The 19,269-nt window shown below is 37.0% G+C and overlaps 4 protein-coding genes across 4 annotated transcripts; all 4 read left to right on the forward strand.

Annotated features, from left to right (window-relative positions):
* The first annotated feature begins 7,409 nt into the window (after positions 1-7,409).
* On the forward strand, positions 7,410-8,250 carry LOC145701338 (uncharacterized). The gene is made up of 2 exons (XM_081778558.1): positions 7,410-7,730; positions 7,767-8,250. Exons 1-2 carry the CDS (start codon positions 7,426-7,428, stop codon positions 8,248-8,250), a joined length of 789 nt encoding a protein of 262 aa, XP_081634684.1. The 5' UTR covers positions 7,410-7,425.
* A 355-nt stretch (positions 8,251-8,605) lies between these two features.
* On the forward strand, positions 8,606-10,256 carry LOC145701339 (potassium voltage-gated channel subfamily A member 10-like). Its single transcript, XM_081778559.1, has 6 exons — positions 8,606-8,678; positions 8,719-8,975; positions 9,007-9,244; positions 9,282-9,352; positions 9,616-9,758; positions 9,827-10,256. Exons 1-6 carry the CDS (start codon positions 8,606-8,608, stop codon positions 10,254-10,256), a joined length of 1,212 nt encoding a protein of 403 aa, XP_081634685.1.
* Positions 10,257-10,421: 165 nt separating this feature from the next.
* On the forward strand, positions 10,422-12,637 carry LOC145702613 (uncharacterized). The gene is made up of 8 exons (XM_081779851.1): positions 10,422-10,637; positions 10,686-10,964; positions 11,008-11,127; positions 11,172-11,273; positions 11,423-11,648; positions 12,190-12,263; positions 12,318-12,448; positions 12,495-12,637. The coding sequence occupies exons 1-8, from the start codon at positions 10,461-10,463 to the stop codon at positions 12,559-12,561; spliced, it is 1,176 nt and encodes a 391-aa protein (XP_081635977.1). The 5' UTR covers positions 10,422-10,460; the 3' UTR covers positions 12,562-12,637.
* A 100-nt stretch (positions 12,638-12,737) lies between these two features.
* Positions 12,738-14,989, forward strand: LOC145706109 (argininosuccinate synthase-like). The gene is made up of 6 exons (XM_081783628.1): positions 12,738-12,855; positions 13,657-13,898; positions 13,939-14,163; positions 14,205-14,496; positions 14,537-14,794; positions 14,839-14,989. The coding sequence occupies exons 1-6, from the start codon at positions 12,738-12,740 to the stop codon at positions 14,910-14,912; spliced, it is 1,209 nt and encodes a 402-aa protein (XP_081639754.1). The 3' UTR covers positions 14,913-14,989.
* Positions 14,990-19,269: the final 4,280 nt, after the last annotated feature.

Below are 19,269 nucleotides of genomic sequence, written 5' to 3' on the forward strand. Positions count from 1 at the left end.
AGTCACGTGATCAAAGAGGAACACGAGTTCCGCCAAATCTAACAAGACTTGGTGACGCTGAAAACACGCTAAGCGCTCAAGCCATTTCCGACACCTAGAAAGTACTTTTTGTCATTTTTTCCGCGAAATTGAATGAATTAAATTTTCCGATTTTTTTCTTGATTCTTTAGGAAGAAAAATAAAAAGACACAAAAAATAAAGCGGTTGTTGAAAAAATTTTTAAATAAAAATTAAATATTTTTTATTATAAATCAATTTTTTAAAAAATATTTTTTTTCAAATAATAAATTCTAAACTTATAAATGAGGCGTGGCTTAAAATGAGAGTTTCTATAATAACTTACAATAAAATTATTTTCAGGTTTCTTCAAATAACAAAGATCTCTCAAATCTGATATTTTCAGTATTTCTTCTTTATAAGATATCTCTATCGGAAAAACGGAAACTACAAACTTTCGATCTCGAACTTTTTTTTCTTCAATTTTTTGCCAGATCGACCGAAACGATGCGCGAGGATCGACGCGCGCGGTGGTGGCGCTCGAGCGTTCACGCGCGCCATGAGATTTCATGAAAAATGGCAGAAATCTTAAACTTTTTACGATCGCAGCTCAGGAGCGCCTTATGCGGGGTTGCTTTCAAGTGGAGATACTATGTGTGAAATTGAATTGAGACTAGGTCTATTATGAGTTTCATTTTGCATCCGTGTTCTTGCGAAATTGCCGGTGACTGATGGAAACGTCGTTCGAGGAAATTTTACTTTGATGATGGAAGGTCATCATCAATCAAACGTTGTCGTAATTAACCCGGAAAGAAACCCGAAACGGTCCTTGGAACGAAGACAGACCTATTTCTGATTATCAATCAGCCAAATTCATGACGTCGAAAATTTCAACAAAATTTGACCCCCGGAGAAAAATTTTGCGCTCGTTGCACTTTTCGAATAGGTCATTTAGAGGTCGCAAAGAAGTGCAGCTCCCAAATTCAAATCGAAATGGCAATCGTATTTGTAAGTTTGTAAAACACAGCCCCTCGCTTTCCCGTTTCTTCTTGTTTAGCCTAAAATATACGAGTCAATTTATTGTGACAAATTTAATTCATTTTTTCCGTATCTCTTGAAGTACAGGAATTTAATTATTGTTATTGCATGATGCACAAAAAACAGTAACGCCCTTAAGTTTTTCATCTATAATGATGAAATAATTATGATACTAAAATTAGAAAAGGGCGTTCTTCAAATAAAAAATCCTGAAATAATATATTCTCCATGAGGATCACACAGAAACAGCTAATTACCCTTATCGTTTGCTGTCAATCAGACTTCAGACTGTATAGTGTGGCTCCAAAAAACAGAAATAAATGGCTTAGACACGATTTTGATGAATATTCTCTATGGGAAAAAGCTGGAGACTTCGGGGTCGAGGACGAAAATGGCTCGTTTCTGATTTGCTGGCGCAGAGAAAACAGGTTTCTCATTGGCCATAAGTCTGAAGCTGTAGGGAAAGTCTTGATTGGCGCAGATTTTGATTTCATCTTCAATTTCGAAGAATTAAGAAAGGTCAATTCTTAAGCTCATCATAAAATAACCCTCATCTGTAATCTCATCTCGATATTTTTGTAGAAGCGATCGTGAACTCACTAAGATCCACAAAAACGTCCACCCCGGCTCCGCTTCTTCTCATCCCCCTTCTGAAACATCATTTTAGAAATCGTAATTTCTGACCATTTTCGAAAGCTTATCCTTTTAGTTACTGAATATCAATCATCAGCGAAAAGCTTATCTTGATGATGCTTGGGATAAGATTCAGCGACTCTTCCTGTTTTGAACAACAGGGGAATTTTAATAACAGTTAGATTTTTTGCCTCAAAAGATAATGAAAAAAGAAAACGGAGGAATTTGTATTCACTGGAAAAAGTCCTTGACCCGCGAGTGGAGGATCAAAATATTGAGTTCTTGTGAACAGAAAGATTTTTTTTCTAGCTCTGACTTTTTCATGTAATGGATTTTGTATATAAAATAAGAAGAAAATTTCTAATGAGCATCGCTTTTAATAGCGAAAAATTCTTCATAATAATTTTAAACTACAGTTTTTCGTGAATTGAAAATAAATCAATCTGTTTTTATGACTTAGAATCGACAATTTTCATTTCTGTTTTGATCATACCTAAACAGACGAACACAGGCATATTTATGCTTTTTGGATTTGATTAGGGACAATTCGTGGGCCACGAATTATTTTTACAAAACATAACAGAAAAAACCGTCTGTTCTTCAAATAGCAGCATTCATTTTCAAACATTTGCTCAGATATGAAAGGAGATACCCTTAAACTCTATGCATCATTTTGAAAAGCGCGTTGTTTTTTAAGGGTGTCTCCTTGATAACGGATTTTTTTTATAAATTTCTCATAAAAAACTGAGCGGTCAGATTTTAATGACAACAAATGAAATTGTCAGTTGCATTTTTAAATTCTAGCAATCTGGGACGAGAAAATGCACATCTTTGTTTTGACTCACCTTGATGAAACCACGATGCGGTTGAGCTTGTTTGAGCCGGAAGAAAACAATCTAATACTTTGCGATTCAAATATTTAGCACAGTGCGCCATCTTAAAAATAACGATTTCTGCTGAGAAAGCAGTTTAGACGCTTTTCAAGAAAATTTGGAAGGAAGTCAACAAATTATTTTTGCGAGCAAGAAATTGTCGAATTTTGATTGAACAAGTTCGAATTTTCAAATTTCGCCGCTCTTGATAATTCATCGCATGTGTCAAAATAATGTCAAAAAGGCCTGAATCCTAACACGTTGATTTCCACGGGCGATCGGGCCGGCTGAGAGACGTCAGCTTACTAATATTGTTACTCTCTTAATTTCCAGTTGAGGACAGGCGGCAATGATTGCAAAGCAGATTTGCCGGCTTTTACAAAGGGGGCGAAAAACGTTTTACAAATCATGAGAAAAAAGAAGAAAATAATTACATCAATTTGGCTAGGAAACCTGTGTCAAAAACCTGAGTCAGGTTCTGAAAAGCCGCGTAGCGGCTTCGTTTTTAAAATACCCGCAAAGGGCGTCTAGATTCATGCTCTTCAAGACCTTGACTCAGGTTTTGGACACAGGTTGACGAGCTCATGATTTCAAATTGACCTTGACTCAGGTCTTCTTCAGGGGTTGCCGGTATAAGATACCGATGATTTTTGATGATTACCTCGAAAACAAAAGCCCGAATTAGCGACATCGAGCGAGCAGATATCATTTTCTTTGTGCTCGGAGGACCCCCCCTGCTGGAAGAAATTTAAGTAAAAGAAGAATAAACTCTTCTGGAGAATTTGCTTTATTTCGGGATATTTACAGTCAGAGGTTGAGGAATATATAAAAATTTCAATTTTTTCTAAAGTCGATACTTATGTCGTAACTTTGCTAAAAAACCGGGGTCGGAAAATGTGATCCAGGAAGATCCAGCTTTTGCTCGTCTCATTGCCAAAATAAGACGCTTCCCCTTCATAACGGGATGATTTTGGAAAGAAAAAAATGAATCCGGATTGATGCTTCTCCCGAGAACGAGATTCTGGACATGTCACATGTGTCGTGCCGCCATGTTTAAAAGGCGATCTGAGATTTCCGCGACGGAAGTAAAAAAACGGAAAAGGATAATTTCTGTTTGTTTTTGTCCAACTCTTCTCAGGGGGCGAAGAAAGAAGGAATTTCAGGCGAATGGAAACAGGAATTAGAGAAACGTGCAGCTGAGCGATTTTCTGATAAGATGAAAGTTTTCGAATTCCGGATTGAGCAGAGCCCCAGTCCCGCCTTTTTCGAAGAGATCGCTTTTCGTAATGCTCATTTTTCTGTTTTTTTTTTCAAAAGCATCAATAACAATTCAATAGTGATAAAAAAGTTCACTTATTTGAAGCTGACTTTCGCGTTTTATGTAACTCTTCCGGGAGTAACTGCATGTTTTCAAAACACCACCTGCTGACATAATTTTCGCACATCCTCAATTGTTTTACTAGAAAAGGAGTTATTATTTGTTGAAAAAAATGACACTTGTGATAAAGTAACATGGCTAAATCAAGGTGCAAATAAATTAGAATCAAGCAAAATTGATCAAATTAAAGGTTTAATTACGCGCTACGTTTATTGGCAAAATGATCTGTAGTTAGAAAAGCAAAGTGAAAGGCGATAAGGGCTGAGTGGAACATGATCAAGAAAGCTGCGACATGAATGGAGGCGAGGCGACGCGGAAACATTTTCAAAGGACACGAAAACGTCAAAAGAACATGACTTCTTTAAAAATTGCTCTTCACGTTTTTTGACCATCTCATCGGACGATAAGCCCTTAATTTTCATTTGAAGCATTAAACGAAACTTTTTAGAAATAAGGGTATCAGTGATACCGTATCACTCTGTTAACGGAAAAAAAGGTTAAGTCCCTTTTTAGGGACTAAAACAATTCGTGGAAGCTTATTTTTGGATGACCAATAAGATTGCTGTATTTGGCCTATCAGCCAATCAAAACCCAGATCTATAAAATCACTTTCATAAATTGGTTCAACCTTTTTGAAGATATTACTTTGGAACTTATAAAGAATTATCAAGAAAAGATTTTGAGGTTTGAAGATTAATAATCTTGGTTCAGGCAAATACAGAGTATTCGCTTTCCAAAAGGTATTCACTTGCCGGAAAGAATATATGGTAATTTTGGTGAGACGGAATTAAATAATGAGATGGCACTTTTCCTTCTCACGTTTTCTAGTTCATCTTATTCTATACCCCAGAATCTGTGATTTACAGCGAAGGATACTAAGACTGTTTTTCTTCAATTCAAAATCTTCTGTCACGTGGCATAAGTGACCCCAGCGCGGGGATAATCCCGCTCGTGACTTAAAAAAGATAAAACCGAGGAGAGTACAGATGGAAAATATCAAATTTGCGACAGTGTCTCTGCTACAATCTGTGTTTTTTATTTACGTCTTCTGCATAAAAACTGTACTTCAAATGCGTTTCTTCAAGTTTCTGAAAAATAATTTTATATCATTCTCGAAAAATGATGTGTTTTATGGGAAGTCCAGCTCGCCCGCAAAATTCGTAGCGATGGAGTTTAGCTGAAGTTCATTGGGAAATAAAAATGTGTGTTACAGAATGCTCTTACTTAGAAAACGGAAAGGAGAACACTTGGCGGAACAAGAATTTGAGGTTGAAAAACCATTTTTTAGTTTACTAAATAACATGAATTAAGGGCTTCACTTACCTTGACTGAACAATCGTACAGTAGGATACCAAAGGAACAAATTTCAAAAAAAGAAAATTAAGGGGGTATCTTCGTAAAAAAATTTTGAAGATGAATTCGCTCCATCAAGAGAAAAAATACTGAAATTCTTGTCAAACAAGCACAACAATGCCCTGAATCTACGTCATTTTTTCTGTTTTGCACCCTGTTGATCTATTCACTCAAAGCATAGAAAAAGCGCTCGTCTTGTCAAAACTGCCAGTCGATGCAAATCAAAGACTGGTTCAGCCAGGAGACAATCAATGAAGGTAATTATTAAAAGCCCTTCTTCTTTTTCTCGATCTTGATTTTCCGAGCAGACAGAATTTCTAATCAAAAATAGAGAGAAAAAGACAGAAGTAAAGATTAAGGATCATGAGTTTTAAGCTGGCCGCGTGTTGTTTCGGAACTGGAAAGGTAATCAAGAAATTTCCTATCTCAAGTCCACTAAAAAGGTTTCGCGAGTAAGTTAAAGAATAGAGAGAGTATGGCAATGTTTTTACAACCAGTTCAGGTAGCTAACAATTTTTTTGCGAATATAATAAATGAATCAATTATTAACTAAGTTAAAAATTGATAAACAACAGTCTTTTTGATTCTTTATGGTTCGTTTTACCTTACAATCTCGAATCTAAAGTGTTGATTCTTCAAAACAGAAATAAGAACGGAACGTAGCCACGCACGAGACGTAGCAAAAGTAAATTTACTGAGGTCTCTTTACTCTTTCCAATCGTCCCCTATCGATTGTTCCATTTCCTCATTCTTATTTTTCCATTCTAAAGTGCTCGGATAATACTCCTTCTTTCAAATTTAACTCTCGTCAAGGCTATATTCAATTCGATTGTCTACTAAATATAAATTGCTCGATTAAAAATGCATCAATTAAGTCATCGTTTTTCGTAAAAAGATAGATAAGTGAGCCCCTTAAAAGTTGCCCGTTGTCCATTTTCAACAATAAAATGGGATCGCTTGAAAGTCCTCCGGCGAAAGTTTTCAGTATCCATATTGGATGACACGCTCGATTTGCTTCCTATCAAATAAATAATTCCGCGGCGCTTTTCTTTCAATTTTCCTTTCTTCCGAAAGTCATTTTTTCCATTTTTCTATTTGACGAAGCTTTCGATTTCCAAAATTTATCCAACGCGGAGCTCGTGATTTGATTTTTTTTCCAACTGAATACATAGAAGAGACGCTGTTTGATCGCTCGTCAATCACTTACTTTTTTTTCAAGAAAAAAGAAACTTCGAAAAATATATTTTTTTTTTTGGAAATAAAAATGATGAAAAAACGATTTCAGCTTACGAGACAAAATGCGATCGATGAAAATTCATCGAAAGAAATCGAGAAAAGTGCAAGTGCAGATTCCAAGAAAAACTCGATCAAAAGACAAAACGCGTTCGACGGAAATGAGAATATTTTGCGAAAACAGATTACTGTAATTCGAGCGCCTTCTTTGTGATTTCTTTGCTTTCTGTAAATAAATTTGCGTATACAAAAATGGGAAATCGTCTTTTGATTTCCCTAATTGGGAAAAAGTAACCTTAGACTAAGGTTACCTTAGTGATACCCTTAATTTTTGCTCTTATCAAAGATAAATAATCAAATAGCTTTCAGAAGCAATAAAAAATTGTCGCCTTTAACAAGCAACCGATTTATCATAATTTCAGAAACATCCGTTAAGATTTTTTCATCAAACGTGGCGTATCGTGATGTTCCGCTAAACTAGTTATGTAGTACAACATACACTTTTACGCGTTTTCACCTGCCACCCGTGGCTTAATTTATAACGGCCATTTTTATGTTTTGAAAACTTCGGAATTAAGATTCTTGAGGCGATAATTAGTCATTTTATACGAATAGAGATACAGGAGAAACTATGTGTTGGCTAAGAAGACATCCGATTTTTTTAGGTCAATTCTTTGTAGTATAAATTTTTTTATTAAAAAACCCCTCATTCTTTGAAAAAATTTTTTAAAGCGGATCATAATTCTCGTTTCTTTTCCGGTTGTCTTCTTAGTGTCTCATAACATCGACCATAAATTTTTTATTATACAACGACGAAGGCGTCTACACAAATTTTATTGCTCCTCTGAAAATGTAGCGGTGCCCAAAAGGGAAAGTCACTTTGAAAAATGCACGACAACTAACAACGAATCGATTTTTCCGATGAGCGAAAATTCAGAGCTTCTTAACACCCGCTGTTTAGCTAGCGCTTTTTTGACTTTTATCAAAAAGCCAGTCAAAGTTCAGGAAGTAGCAGTTAGAGAAAACTGTCTCCTTGCCTTGGAACGTAGACAAACCGGTGTTCATGTTGGTACTTATTTCGTCGCGAGAGACTCTGAAAACAAAGTCTTGAGGGACTATTACAGAATGAAAATCAAGTACAAAATCAAGCCGGAAATTGCACGAGAATACTTTCAGCCAGATGAAGATGTTCCATTGTTCATTCTCCCTATCAACGATACTAACAAGTAAGAAAATGAAAACTTGGTCAATTCATCATTAAGATTTTTCATCGAATTTTTCACTGAAGCAGACTTGGCCGAATTCTACATGATAATGAGTGACATTGCGCTTGATAAAGGTTCAAAAGGGCATAAAATTTCATTGGGAGAATCTTATTCCTCGATCTTAGGAAAAGAAGGGCGTCAGAAGTTTAAACCAAAGAAGAGCGCAGAACACACTGAAGACATCATTTTCTACTACAAAAATCTGAGCTATTATCGAAAAGCCCTACTCGAAGACAAAGAGAGAGAAGGAGGAGAAAGCGATATCACAGACGGTCGAGGACTGCTAGGAATCGAAGAAGTCATCGCTGCACAAAACATTTTGAGCAGAGTCATCGCCGCGAACCAGAATCGAAGATTAGATTCCGCAGTTGCTGAGACTGAGAGCGAGACTGAAAGCCTGGATTCTGATATTGCTGAAACTGAGAGTGTTTTGACAGTGGACACAATTGAAAGTCGTTCTGCTGACCGATTCCAAATTTAACTCTGAGCTGTGTATATAAAAACTGTTTTTATATACAGTACATTCGCTTTCAAAAAATAAATTTGTTCTTGAAACAAAGATTAAATTGATAATATTATCTTTCTTGAACGCCAAGATAGATTACCCGTCAAGTTAAAATGAATCGCCTCAGAGTCGAATTATCTTGGGCATTGGCAATTACTCTCTGTTGTACATTATGATGAGAAATGTAAGGTCAATCCCGCCTGATTCGGTCAATCAGTAACTGATTTGAGGTTCAGCCGCATTCCATTTCTAATTAATTCAAAGCAACATCAGAAAATAAAACGACACTGAGCATTTAACAAACGGCGATTTTGAATTTAACAAATTAAAAATGAACGTTTTTCCCTGCGCCTTGACAAACATAAATGCTGACAAAAGAGAGGAACGGCAAAGAGCGAAAATAGGTACTAGTGAAATTCTAGAAAAAAAGAAAGGAAATTTAAGGGGATCGAATTTACAAATACTCTGATGATGGAAGCTCGGCGCTAGAATTTAATGTTTCTGGAGAGCGATTTCGCGTGAATCGAAATCTTCTAGAGATGTTGCCAGAAAGCACTCTTGGGAACTTTTATAAAAGAGAAGTTTATTTCGACGCGAAAAGAAACGAGTACTTTTTGGATCGGCATAAAAAGACGTTTGAAGCAATCATTGATTTTTATTATTCGAATCATTACAAGATCAGGATTCAACAATTGAAAAAGGCTCCATTTTCCATCAGCAATCCTCTGAAAGTCTCAAGGTCTTCTGCGCCCAAATGACATTCCACTGGATATTTTCATCGAAGAACTTCGATTCTATGATCTTCCGATTCCGATCATCCTTGATTTCCTCAAGTCAGAAGGGATTGATGTCATCGACATCACTTACAAAGGAAAACCGTGGAACTATCATGTTTGGCAGTTTTTGGAAAGCCCTCGCTATTCAAAAAAGAGCTCGATTCTGCATCACTTTAATACTGTAATGATAATCGGTAAGAAGCCCCTCTGTTCTTCCGAATTAATTTTTAGCTTCGATTTTCATCTTCTGCGTGGAGACACTCCCACCTCTGATCCAACAAGCTGATGATAACTGTACAAAGGTTCGTGGTGGTTTTTCATAATCGCGCTCCAACCGCACTCTTAAATTTGTGTAAGATCACTGATCAGGATTGCTGATCCTTTTTTCAGGAATCGAAATGCTCCCCAGAAGATTTATTTGAACAGAAAATTGTCTCAAGTGAAAGCTTTTACAATCAGCTACCGAACTCAGTAATATTCAAAATACAGTCAAAAGCTCTTTTGAAGAGTTGCTTATTATGCTTTCTTATTCGACGTTGTTTCGTCCATCTATTTTGGTTTGGAGCTTTTCGTCCGATTCAACTGCTGCGATGATAGATACGTCTTCATTTGCGACCCTTTCAATATTTTTGACTTCGTTGATTTCACCATTTTTTCACTGTACTTCGCCACTCGATTGTTGGCGATTCAACAACATGGACCTGGAAGGCACTTTTTGATTGCTCTTATGCACAAAACAAGGTAAAGCATTCCCTGCTCTCTTTTTTCATCTCCAGACTTTTATGCATTGCCCGACTTTTGAAACTCTGCCGTCATTCGCGAGGACTCCGGCTTCTTTCGGCAACGATTATGCACTCGAAATTCATGCTCTTCCAACTTGTCGTTCTTCAACTTATTTTCGCGATCATTTTCGGCAGCTTCATTTATTACTCTGAAATGGACGTCCCAAATAGTAGATTCGACAATATTCCAATTTCCGCTTATTGGGCGCTTTTTACAATGAACACGATGGGATATGAAGATTTTGTTCCTCAAACGACATTTGGCAGATGTCTTGGTTCACTGTGCACCATTGTTGGCTTGTTTTGTATTTCATTTCCTGTCCCAGTCATTGTATCTCATTTCGCTTATCTGTATAAGAGAGATAAAGCGGGAAGAGGGGTCAACGCGCTGCTGATTTTGAACGACTCGTATAGAATAAAATAAAGATAAAGAGGATTTCCATTGTTTTGAACTATTTTGCCCGGTCAGAGTGCACTTGTTATCTGAGCAAATATTTTCCACTCTCGGAGGCAAGCGGCCTTGAAGTCCTAATTCGCCACTCCCATTTTCTTACATAACTGTTTCCGTATAATCACGGGAAAAATTTTCTCATCGTTCATTTTTTTCATAATTTTTTTTTCGGAGAAAATGACAACTTTCTCCGATTATGTTTTTGATGAGCCTGATGCGAAAAAGCTATTAGGTGCATTTTTTACGCTGGGCTTGACGTTTTCGATTTTGAAGCAGATCTGTAGGAGAATTGAAGAATGGGGGATGGCAACCCTGCCGGATATGCCGGAGAGAATTCAAAGATATTTAATAAGGGTACGTTATTAATAAAGAAAAATTCCGAAAATAATATTTATCAACAAGGCGCATCTAAAATGGTGGAGTTTGCGCCTCCAAGCTGGCGGCAATGTCGAAAAACAGCACGAATACAAAGCGAAAATGGTCAAAATCTTCCGCGAAAACGAAAAGATCGCGGAAGCAACTGAAGAAGCAAAAGAACAACACTACGAAGTCCCAACTGAATTTTTCAAACTTTCACTTGGACGATGGCTGAAGTACAGTTCGTGCTACTGGCCAAGAGGTTGTGATAGTTTGAACGATGCGGAGGTAGCCATGCTTGAGAAAATTTGCGAACGCGCTCAGGTAAAAAAATCGGAAAAACAGAATCTGATGACTGTTGATTCAGATAAAGGATGGTCAACATGTTTTGGACCTTGGATGCGGATGGGGGAGTTGTGGGCTCTATCTTCTAAAGAAATACCCGAACATTCACGTGACGTTTTTTTCCAACTCGCGAACTCAGCAGGTTTGTACGCTTAGTTTGCTTTCGGGGTAATGTCAATATCTAAGGAGCACATTCGAAATGAAGCAAAGAAAGGTGGAAACTTGAACAGAATCAGGTCGATCACTGGTGATGTCAATGTCGTTGATGTCGTGGATGAAAATGGAAAGGTAAGCATATTTACATTGATGTTTCTTCAACGAAATTGTCTTAGCACTAACTAAAAAAATTGGTTATTTCTTATCAATTTTTAAAGAGGAAAAAGTTATATTCAAATGTGTCTTTGGACTATGTTATGATTTCTTTATCATAATTCTAGACAATCGAATTCGACAGAATTGTGACAAATGAAATGTTCGAACACATGAAAAACTACGATCGTCTTTTCGAAAAAGTCTCAAAATGGCTCAAACCAGAAACTGGCCTTCTCTTCATCCATGTATTCTGCCATCGAAACTTTCCGTACCAATTCAAAGTGAAAAAATCAAATAATGCCGATTGGATGGCGAAAAACTATTTCACTGGCGGAAGTATGCCATCTTTTGGTAAGAAATTAAAAGAGGGAATAATTGGGGAATGACGACTAAGCTCGTGAGGACCAGGTTCAAGGGACTAGGTTCGTGGGACTAGGTTCGTGGTGGGTTCTGCCAGAGTATTGAAATCGGGCTATATTTTAGGGCAGAAAGGGAAAAGGGTTGATGTCTAGGTTCGTAGGACTAGGTTCGTCAGCTTTTAAATGGTAAAAATAAATGGGAACCTAGTCCCACGAACCTAGTTTTCACGAACCTAGTCTTCATGAACCTTGTCCCACGAACCTAGTCATCAACCCATTTCCTTTACTGCCCAAAAATTTTTTCTATTTAAAATTTCACGAACCTAGTCACACGAACCTAGTCATCAACCAATTTCCTTTACTGGCCAAAAATGGTGAAGATACAAAAAAATACATATAAAAATCCGAATTCCACGAACCTAGTCACACAAATAATTTTTTCCGACGTGGCACCCACGAACCTAGTCGCACGAACCTAGTCCTCACGAACCTGGTCATCCCTCTCAATAATTGTTATTGATATCAATTTTTAGATACGTTCCTGTTTTTCCAGAGAAATTTGAGGATTCAGAATACCTGGATGATGAACGGAACTCATTATTCAAAGGTAAAAACCCGTACTTATGACTCATAAGTTATGAGCCTTTGCTTATTTTTATAGACTCTAGAAGCGTGGCTACAACTGATGAAAGACAAGAAGGCCGAAATTTCTTCCATTTTTGCAAAGGAATATGGCCCGAAAGAAGTTCAAAAACAACTCAATAATTGGAAATTATTTTATATCATGTCCAGGTTTTTGCCTTTTTTCTCAATAGTTTTCTCATTTGTTTGATTCTAGCGAAGCATTTGCATACAACAAAGGAAACGACTGGTGCGTTGCGCATTACACATTCAAGCGAAACTAGAAATCGACTGATCTTCCTCCTTATTTTCTGACAGCGTTGTTTTTCGACCCTTCAAATCAATAAATTTCATTCAAAACAAAAAGTGTCATAAAATTTGTCGATCATTATTGGGCGCGGTCATGGGGGTTGTTTCAAGAATATAATTCAAGGTTCATTTTCTTTCGAGAGCAGATAAAATGACACAAGAGACCGTTGTTTTAGCTTATTCTGGCGGTCTTGATACGAGCTGCATTCTCGTTTATTTGGTGAAGCAAGGGTACAGAGTTGTTGCTTGTATTGCTGATGTTGGTCAAGGTAGGATAAGATGAGCTTCCTCGGCGCTAGAGATGGATTAAGGATATAGCCGTTCTCAAGGCACTTTCGTAGCGCCGAAATGGGGCGATAAAATTTTTTCATTCTAAGACAGGTCCTACCTAAAATTATGTCTAGAATTCGATTGTGATGTTTTTTAAAATTTTTTTTCAAAGAAAATTTCTCTCTGGAGCGATTTGAAATCTTACGATCACTTTTTCTCGAAATCTTTCAATTAAATCGCTAAAACTAAACCGTGTATTATTATAAATAACTGCTAATCTATCTTCCTAGGGCCTTAAAATCTCAAAACCCGAGCAAATTTTAATTCTAGCGTCTTCTTCTTTTTGGCTTTTCTTTTTCAAAAATACTGCGTTCAGGGCGCTCGACCAATCAGCGCGCTCTTTCACATGCCCGCCTCACCGCGCGATGGAGGAGAGCGCTCAGCGCAGCAAACCAGAGCGCTGTCTGACGCTTCGGCTCACTCAAGTAAGCCTCATAAAAATGGCTGTAGAATCATAAATATTTAGAATTTTTTAAAATTTAGGCCCTAGGAATGTAGATAAAGGTCCAAATTTTTAATTTATCAAAAAAACTCGACCGATTTAATGGAAAATTTTCGAGAAAAAGTGATCGCAAGATTTAAAATTCCTCTAGAGAGAAATTTTTCCATTAAAAAATTAAAAAGAACACTAGAATCGGGTTTCTAAGGCAATTTTAGGTAGGGTTCCTTTTGAAGTGAAAAAATTTTATCGTCCCCTTTTGGCGCTACGAAAGTGCCTTGAGAACGGCTATATCCTTAAGATGAGGACTTCGAAAGAGCGAAAGAAAAGGCAATGAGCATTGGCGCTTCCGCCATCTACGTCGAAGATGTCAAGGAAGAATTCGTTACGGACTTCATCTGGCCGTGGGTAAAGTCAGGAGCAATTTATGAGGAACAGTACTTGCTGGGGACGAGTCTTGCTCGACCGCTAATTTCCAAGGCGCTGGTTAAAGTTGCAAGACTGGAAAATGCCCAATATATTTCGCACGGAGCTACTGGCAAGGTATCTTTGTTTGTATCAATAACTAATGATTTCTGATAAGGGAAATGATCAAGTCCGATTTGAATTGTCAATCGCTGCCCTCGCCCCCGACATCAAAATCATCGCTCCTTGGCGCGATGCCGAATTTTGCGCCAAATTTGCTGGTCGAAATGACCTCTTCAATTTCGCTGAAGAGAACAATATCCCTCTTCCTGTCTCGAAATCGTCTCCTTGGTCGATGGACGCAAATCTGATGCACATTTCTTATGAAGCCGGAATTCTCGAGGTGAGTCTTTCTTGATTTCAAAAAGAGAAACGAGCGTTCAGGACCCAAATGTTTCTCCTCCTGATCGAATGTGGCTGATGACAAAAGATCCCGTCAACGCTCCCGATGCTCCTGAATTCATCGAATTGGTGTTCGAAAAAGGACTTCCGGTCATGATGAAATACAGGGAAACGGAAGTTTCAGCGCCGCTAGAGCTGTTCAAAAAGCTCAATGAAATTGCAGGAGAACACGGAATCGGAAGACTTGACATCATCGAATCAAGATTTGTCGGAATGAAATCACGTGGTTGCTATGAAACTCCCGCTGGGACTGTTTTGCTCACTGCTCATAAAGGTTTGTTTAATAAAAACTCTGGAATAAATGTCGACCGTAGATCTGGAATCGCTAACAACTGATCGAGAAGTTATCCGATTGAAGCAAAACCTTGGGCGAGAATTTTCCGTTCAAGTTTACAACGGAATGTGGAACTCGCCCGAGGCCCAATTTACGAGACAAGCGATCGATCATTCTCAGCAATTTGTCAATGGTTCCGTCAAATTGCAGCTCTACAAAGGATTTGTCCGAGTTGTTACAAGAAATTCGAAGACGAGCGTCTATGATGCTACTTTGGCGTCGATGGATGAGCTGACAGGTTAGTCTAGTTCTCTCGCTTTTGATATCAAAAGTGAATTTTAGATTATAACCCGGCTGATGCAGAGGGCTTCATCAGAATCAATGCTTTACGATTGAAGCAACATGCGAAACGTTGAACATCTATTGAACCATGATTGTGGATGCATAATATCTCGATTATCAGCGCTTGTCTGCTAGCGCACGCCTCCACACCGATAAGCTCAACCGGGGAGCCTTTCTGTTCATTCTGTTCACTCTATGTCTTACCGAGCCACAGCATTTACTTTGAAATAAAACAACAATATTGAGACATTACAACTTGACCACTCCTTGCAGCCCAGAGATCAGATTTTATCCACTGTTACAAAGTGGTGACAAAGGTATGTTTTACCCATTTGTTTTCGGAGATTTTTGAGAGATCTGTGAGAGAGAGATCATCATTTTTAAATATTGAAAGTCTATTTTTGAGAAATTGTTTTTCAATAATCAATTTTGGTAATTTCATTTACACCAGTGAAAAGGGAGATCGGGGAAAATCATCTGAAGCGAATAAATCAACTTTGATTCTCGAATGCAAATATGAATAAAAATCTGAAATAAAATTGAATGGCTCTTTTATAATACCGGTAATGTTTTCTTCTTTTCTATAATCTAAAACGAAAAACTCTTTATATAGAGTTCCAGAAGCTACAGTCATTTTTATTCTAAATACAATCTATCATTTTGCCTGTAAGACCAATTTCATTGGCAAAAGGCTCAAAGACCAACAAACTTGGCAAACTATTTTTATCTTTTTATGATTTTGAATCCATCTTATCATTATTTAAATGTAGCAAATTTCATTATTCCTTTTATGTTTAATTAGTAAACTTCTAAAAATGTGATTTTTCAAAAAATTTTTCTGAAGAATTTCAAAAGTGCATAAAATAAGACAGACGATAAGCAATCGCGTCATAGATAAAGTGTCGTTCTCACGCGAAAGGGGTCAGACGTTGAGACATTTATGTTTGGGAGACGGGGAGACTCTAGAGCCAAAATGACTCATCGAGATGACGCATATCAACGAATAAGAATCTAGTAAAGGAGAATAAATCGAATGAGAATATTTTTTCAAGAAACTGGCCAATAAGAATCTGACCAATAAGAATCTGACCAATGAGAATGTGGCAAATGAGAATATGACTTATGAGAATCTGGCGAATGAGAATCAAGCTTCAAAAATAAATGAGAATCAAGTTGTTGAGAATCGAGACATAAGTCTTTTAATAAAATATTTTTCTTCAATAGCAATTATTTTTCCAATTAAATGTTTTGAGGCATTAAATTCATATAAATTTTGATTAAGAATGATTTTCTATTCTCTTTAAACTTAAATATGGGCTCTGGGGAATAACAACTTGTGATGAAGATGAAGTAACGAACGCATAATTATATTTTTATTTTTCTTTAATATAAATGGTCGAAATTCATTGTGGACATTTAAGAATATTTTTTTTTTCATGTTTCCGAAATAATATATCGCTGATTGGTGGAGATTTCTGAGCGTAAATGGAATTGTCAAAATACGGGGGAATGAATTTGATAAAGCTTTTTGTAAACTCTGGCCAGTATTTCTACAATCATTTTTTTCAAATAATCATTTTTCTTAACATACACGTGTATATTTTTGAGTGAGTGAAGGTGATGAAACGGAGTTTTGAGATGCAATGAGGAGTGAGAGTGACCTTGAGGGTCGATCAAAAAAATTTTTTTTTAATCAAGTATTGGTGTGGGGCGCGGGGAGTGGTTTAGTTTTTTTTTTGAATTTTTTATCTGGGTTAATTCTTTGAAGAAAAAATAGCAGGGGCTATGAGACTCGGTGGAGATTATTCGAAAGAAAAATTATTTTGATCATTAAATTTTCATAAAAGTTTTATTCAAGAAATATTATTTATATTTTTATTTATTTCAGATGACCGGACTTGTCAAACGTTATGTCAGAATGGAGACAGCAACTCTACCATATTTAAGATGGTTGGGGAAAAAGCATGAGATTTCGGGATATGATTATTTGAATAAAGACATGCTGCTCAGAGAGCTCGAGAAGCTCAACATCGGGAATTCTTTTTTAATAACTTATGTTGAAGGCAGTCAGGGAAAGCCGCATTTAATTCCTATCACGGGTCTGACAAAGATTGGGGATGAGGAGATTCAGTACGCGTTTGATGAAGCGAAGCGTAGATTCATTTCGGGGGAAGATCATGAGCTTTTTCGATTTGATGATAAGAGTATTCGTAAGGGTGATTACGGAACGTCAAATGAATCTTCGAGGGCTGTTATGTTTGAATTTTATTCGAATCAGAGGGCATTCGATAAATTTAGATGCAAGCGAGTAAGTTTTTCAAGGGAAATTGGAGGAAGTTCAAATGAGAATTCACTTGCTAAGATCGATGATAGAATGGCAGCTTTAAGGGTTGAACTTGCAAAGATCGAAGATATGAAAAGACAAATTATGGCGGATATAAAAATTCAGGAAGATTTACGTGATTTTTGTGCTCGAGGGTGCCGTGCAAGAGAAGTGATTCGGGAATCGAATGGTGATTCGTCCGAGAATGGAGTTGTGAAAGAGGGTATCGAGGGAAATGATCAAATTATTGCGCAGTGTCCTCCATGGGATTATTCATATAAACTCAAACTGCCTGTTCTTTTTACTGATGAGACTGACGGGGAAAACAAATTTACAGATGTCAATTCCTGGTTTACCAGCATAACGTTCCTTATGGATTTGCAAAATATCACTTCGAGAAAGTCAAGACTAGCAAACTTGCTAGCAAACATTGGTGGTTCGCATCAGGGAATGGTGACGAAGGCGTTGAAATTGAAGGAAAACCCGACTGAGGATGATGTATTGAGTGAATTATTGAAAATTTTGAATTACAATAAAAGTTTTATTGAGCACGAAATCGAGAAATTTCAGATCGACAGTAAGAAACAATTGATGACGCAATTTCATGCGTTACGAAATATGGTTGTACTCTTATATGAGAAAACGGCTTTAGGGAAAAATCATGAAATAACAATTGATCAGATAACATTGCGGGAGTTTAAAGCGAAACTTCCGAAACTAGTTTCAGGAAATATTATTTTTCGACTGGGAATCGAAAATAAAAAGCCGTTAGAAATCGTCGAATAAGCGCAAAAATACTCGATTGTGCATAGGATCATTTGAACAAGTTTGAAGTTATAAGAAAATCAGCGTTACGATAATTGGGTTGTTTTCATAAATTTTATCAGTTGACTATTTTAAATGTTTTTCTTTTGACGATTAAATGAAATGAAAAGACGGGTTGAATGAGGGTTAAATTAATATTTATTTAGTGAATTATTATGACGATTGGCGATTACAGAACCGATATTGAAAGATCAAAGCTGCTCGACCTTCCATATTTTCTTGAAATAGCCCTTTATGGAGCTTCTTGTTTTCGTTCAAGATGGGCGACAATGGAAGTCAATCAATTCGATATTCAGATTGTAAAAAGAGCCCTACAAATATTGTCGAATCCTTATTGGGTCAATGAAGTTCGGACGTTAGAAACGAGTGACGGGGAATTAGCTGTTGATACGGCTATTATGCTTGATGCGTTTTTTTTAATACATGGAAGAATACGAAATTCCGAGGGACACATTTTATGATTAAAGTCGCTGAAACTGGGTAAGAGGGACATATCTTCTATGAATTTTCGGGCTCTAGATCTTATGTATGAGGGATTTTACGAGAACTTTAAATTTGAAACAAGGGAAAAATCGCATTTTCAAATGTTTAAGGAGGCGAGGGGCAGTTCAATATGCGAAAAAGGGGCTTAAACATCATCGAATAAAAATGCGATGTTTGGATTATTTGGGAAGAAATATGGCTCTGTTGTTATCCAATTTGCTTCTGCTGGAATTAATTCTTTTCAATGGATTGACGATTTTCTGATATCCTTTTGGCGCTGCGTGCTTTACGAAAATATCGACATTCAAATTGGTTGTTATTTATCGACGTTTATTTGCTCATGGTGCTATCTTTATCTGGACAGTCGTAATGGTTTGGATTTATGATGATGCTTGCTTTGGCTTTATTTATTTACTGGATTTGGATTGCGAGGCATGATTAACGACAAAAATTTGAGGGGAGGAAGGGTTTGTGGATGCATAATATCTCGATTATCAGCGCTTGTCTGCTAGCGCACGCCTCCACACCGATAAGCTCAACCGGGGAGCCTTTCTGTTCATTCTGTTCACTCTATGTCTTACCGAGCCACAGCATTTACTTTGAAATAAAACAACAATATTGAGACATTACAACTTGACCACTCCTTGCAGCCCAGAGATCAGATTTTATCCACTGTTACAATGATAATAAACTTTGAAGAAAAAAGGGACTTTGAGCTTGAAAACAAAAGGAAAGCCAAGTTTACGAGCATGATGTAAAAAGCTGTCAGAAAATATGTAATTTGTCCATTTTTTCTTGTT

Source organism: Oikopleura dioica, chromosome PAR (assembly GCF_907165135.1).
Source record: "Oikopleura dioica chromosome PAR, OKI2018_I68_1.0, whole genome shotgun sequence".
NCBI lineage: Eukaryota > Metazoa > Chordata > Appendicularia > Copelata > Oikopleuridae > Oikopleura > Oikopleura dioica.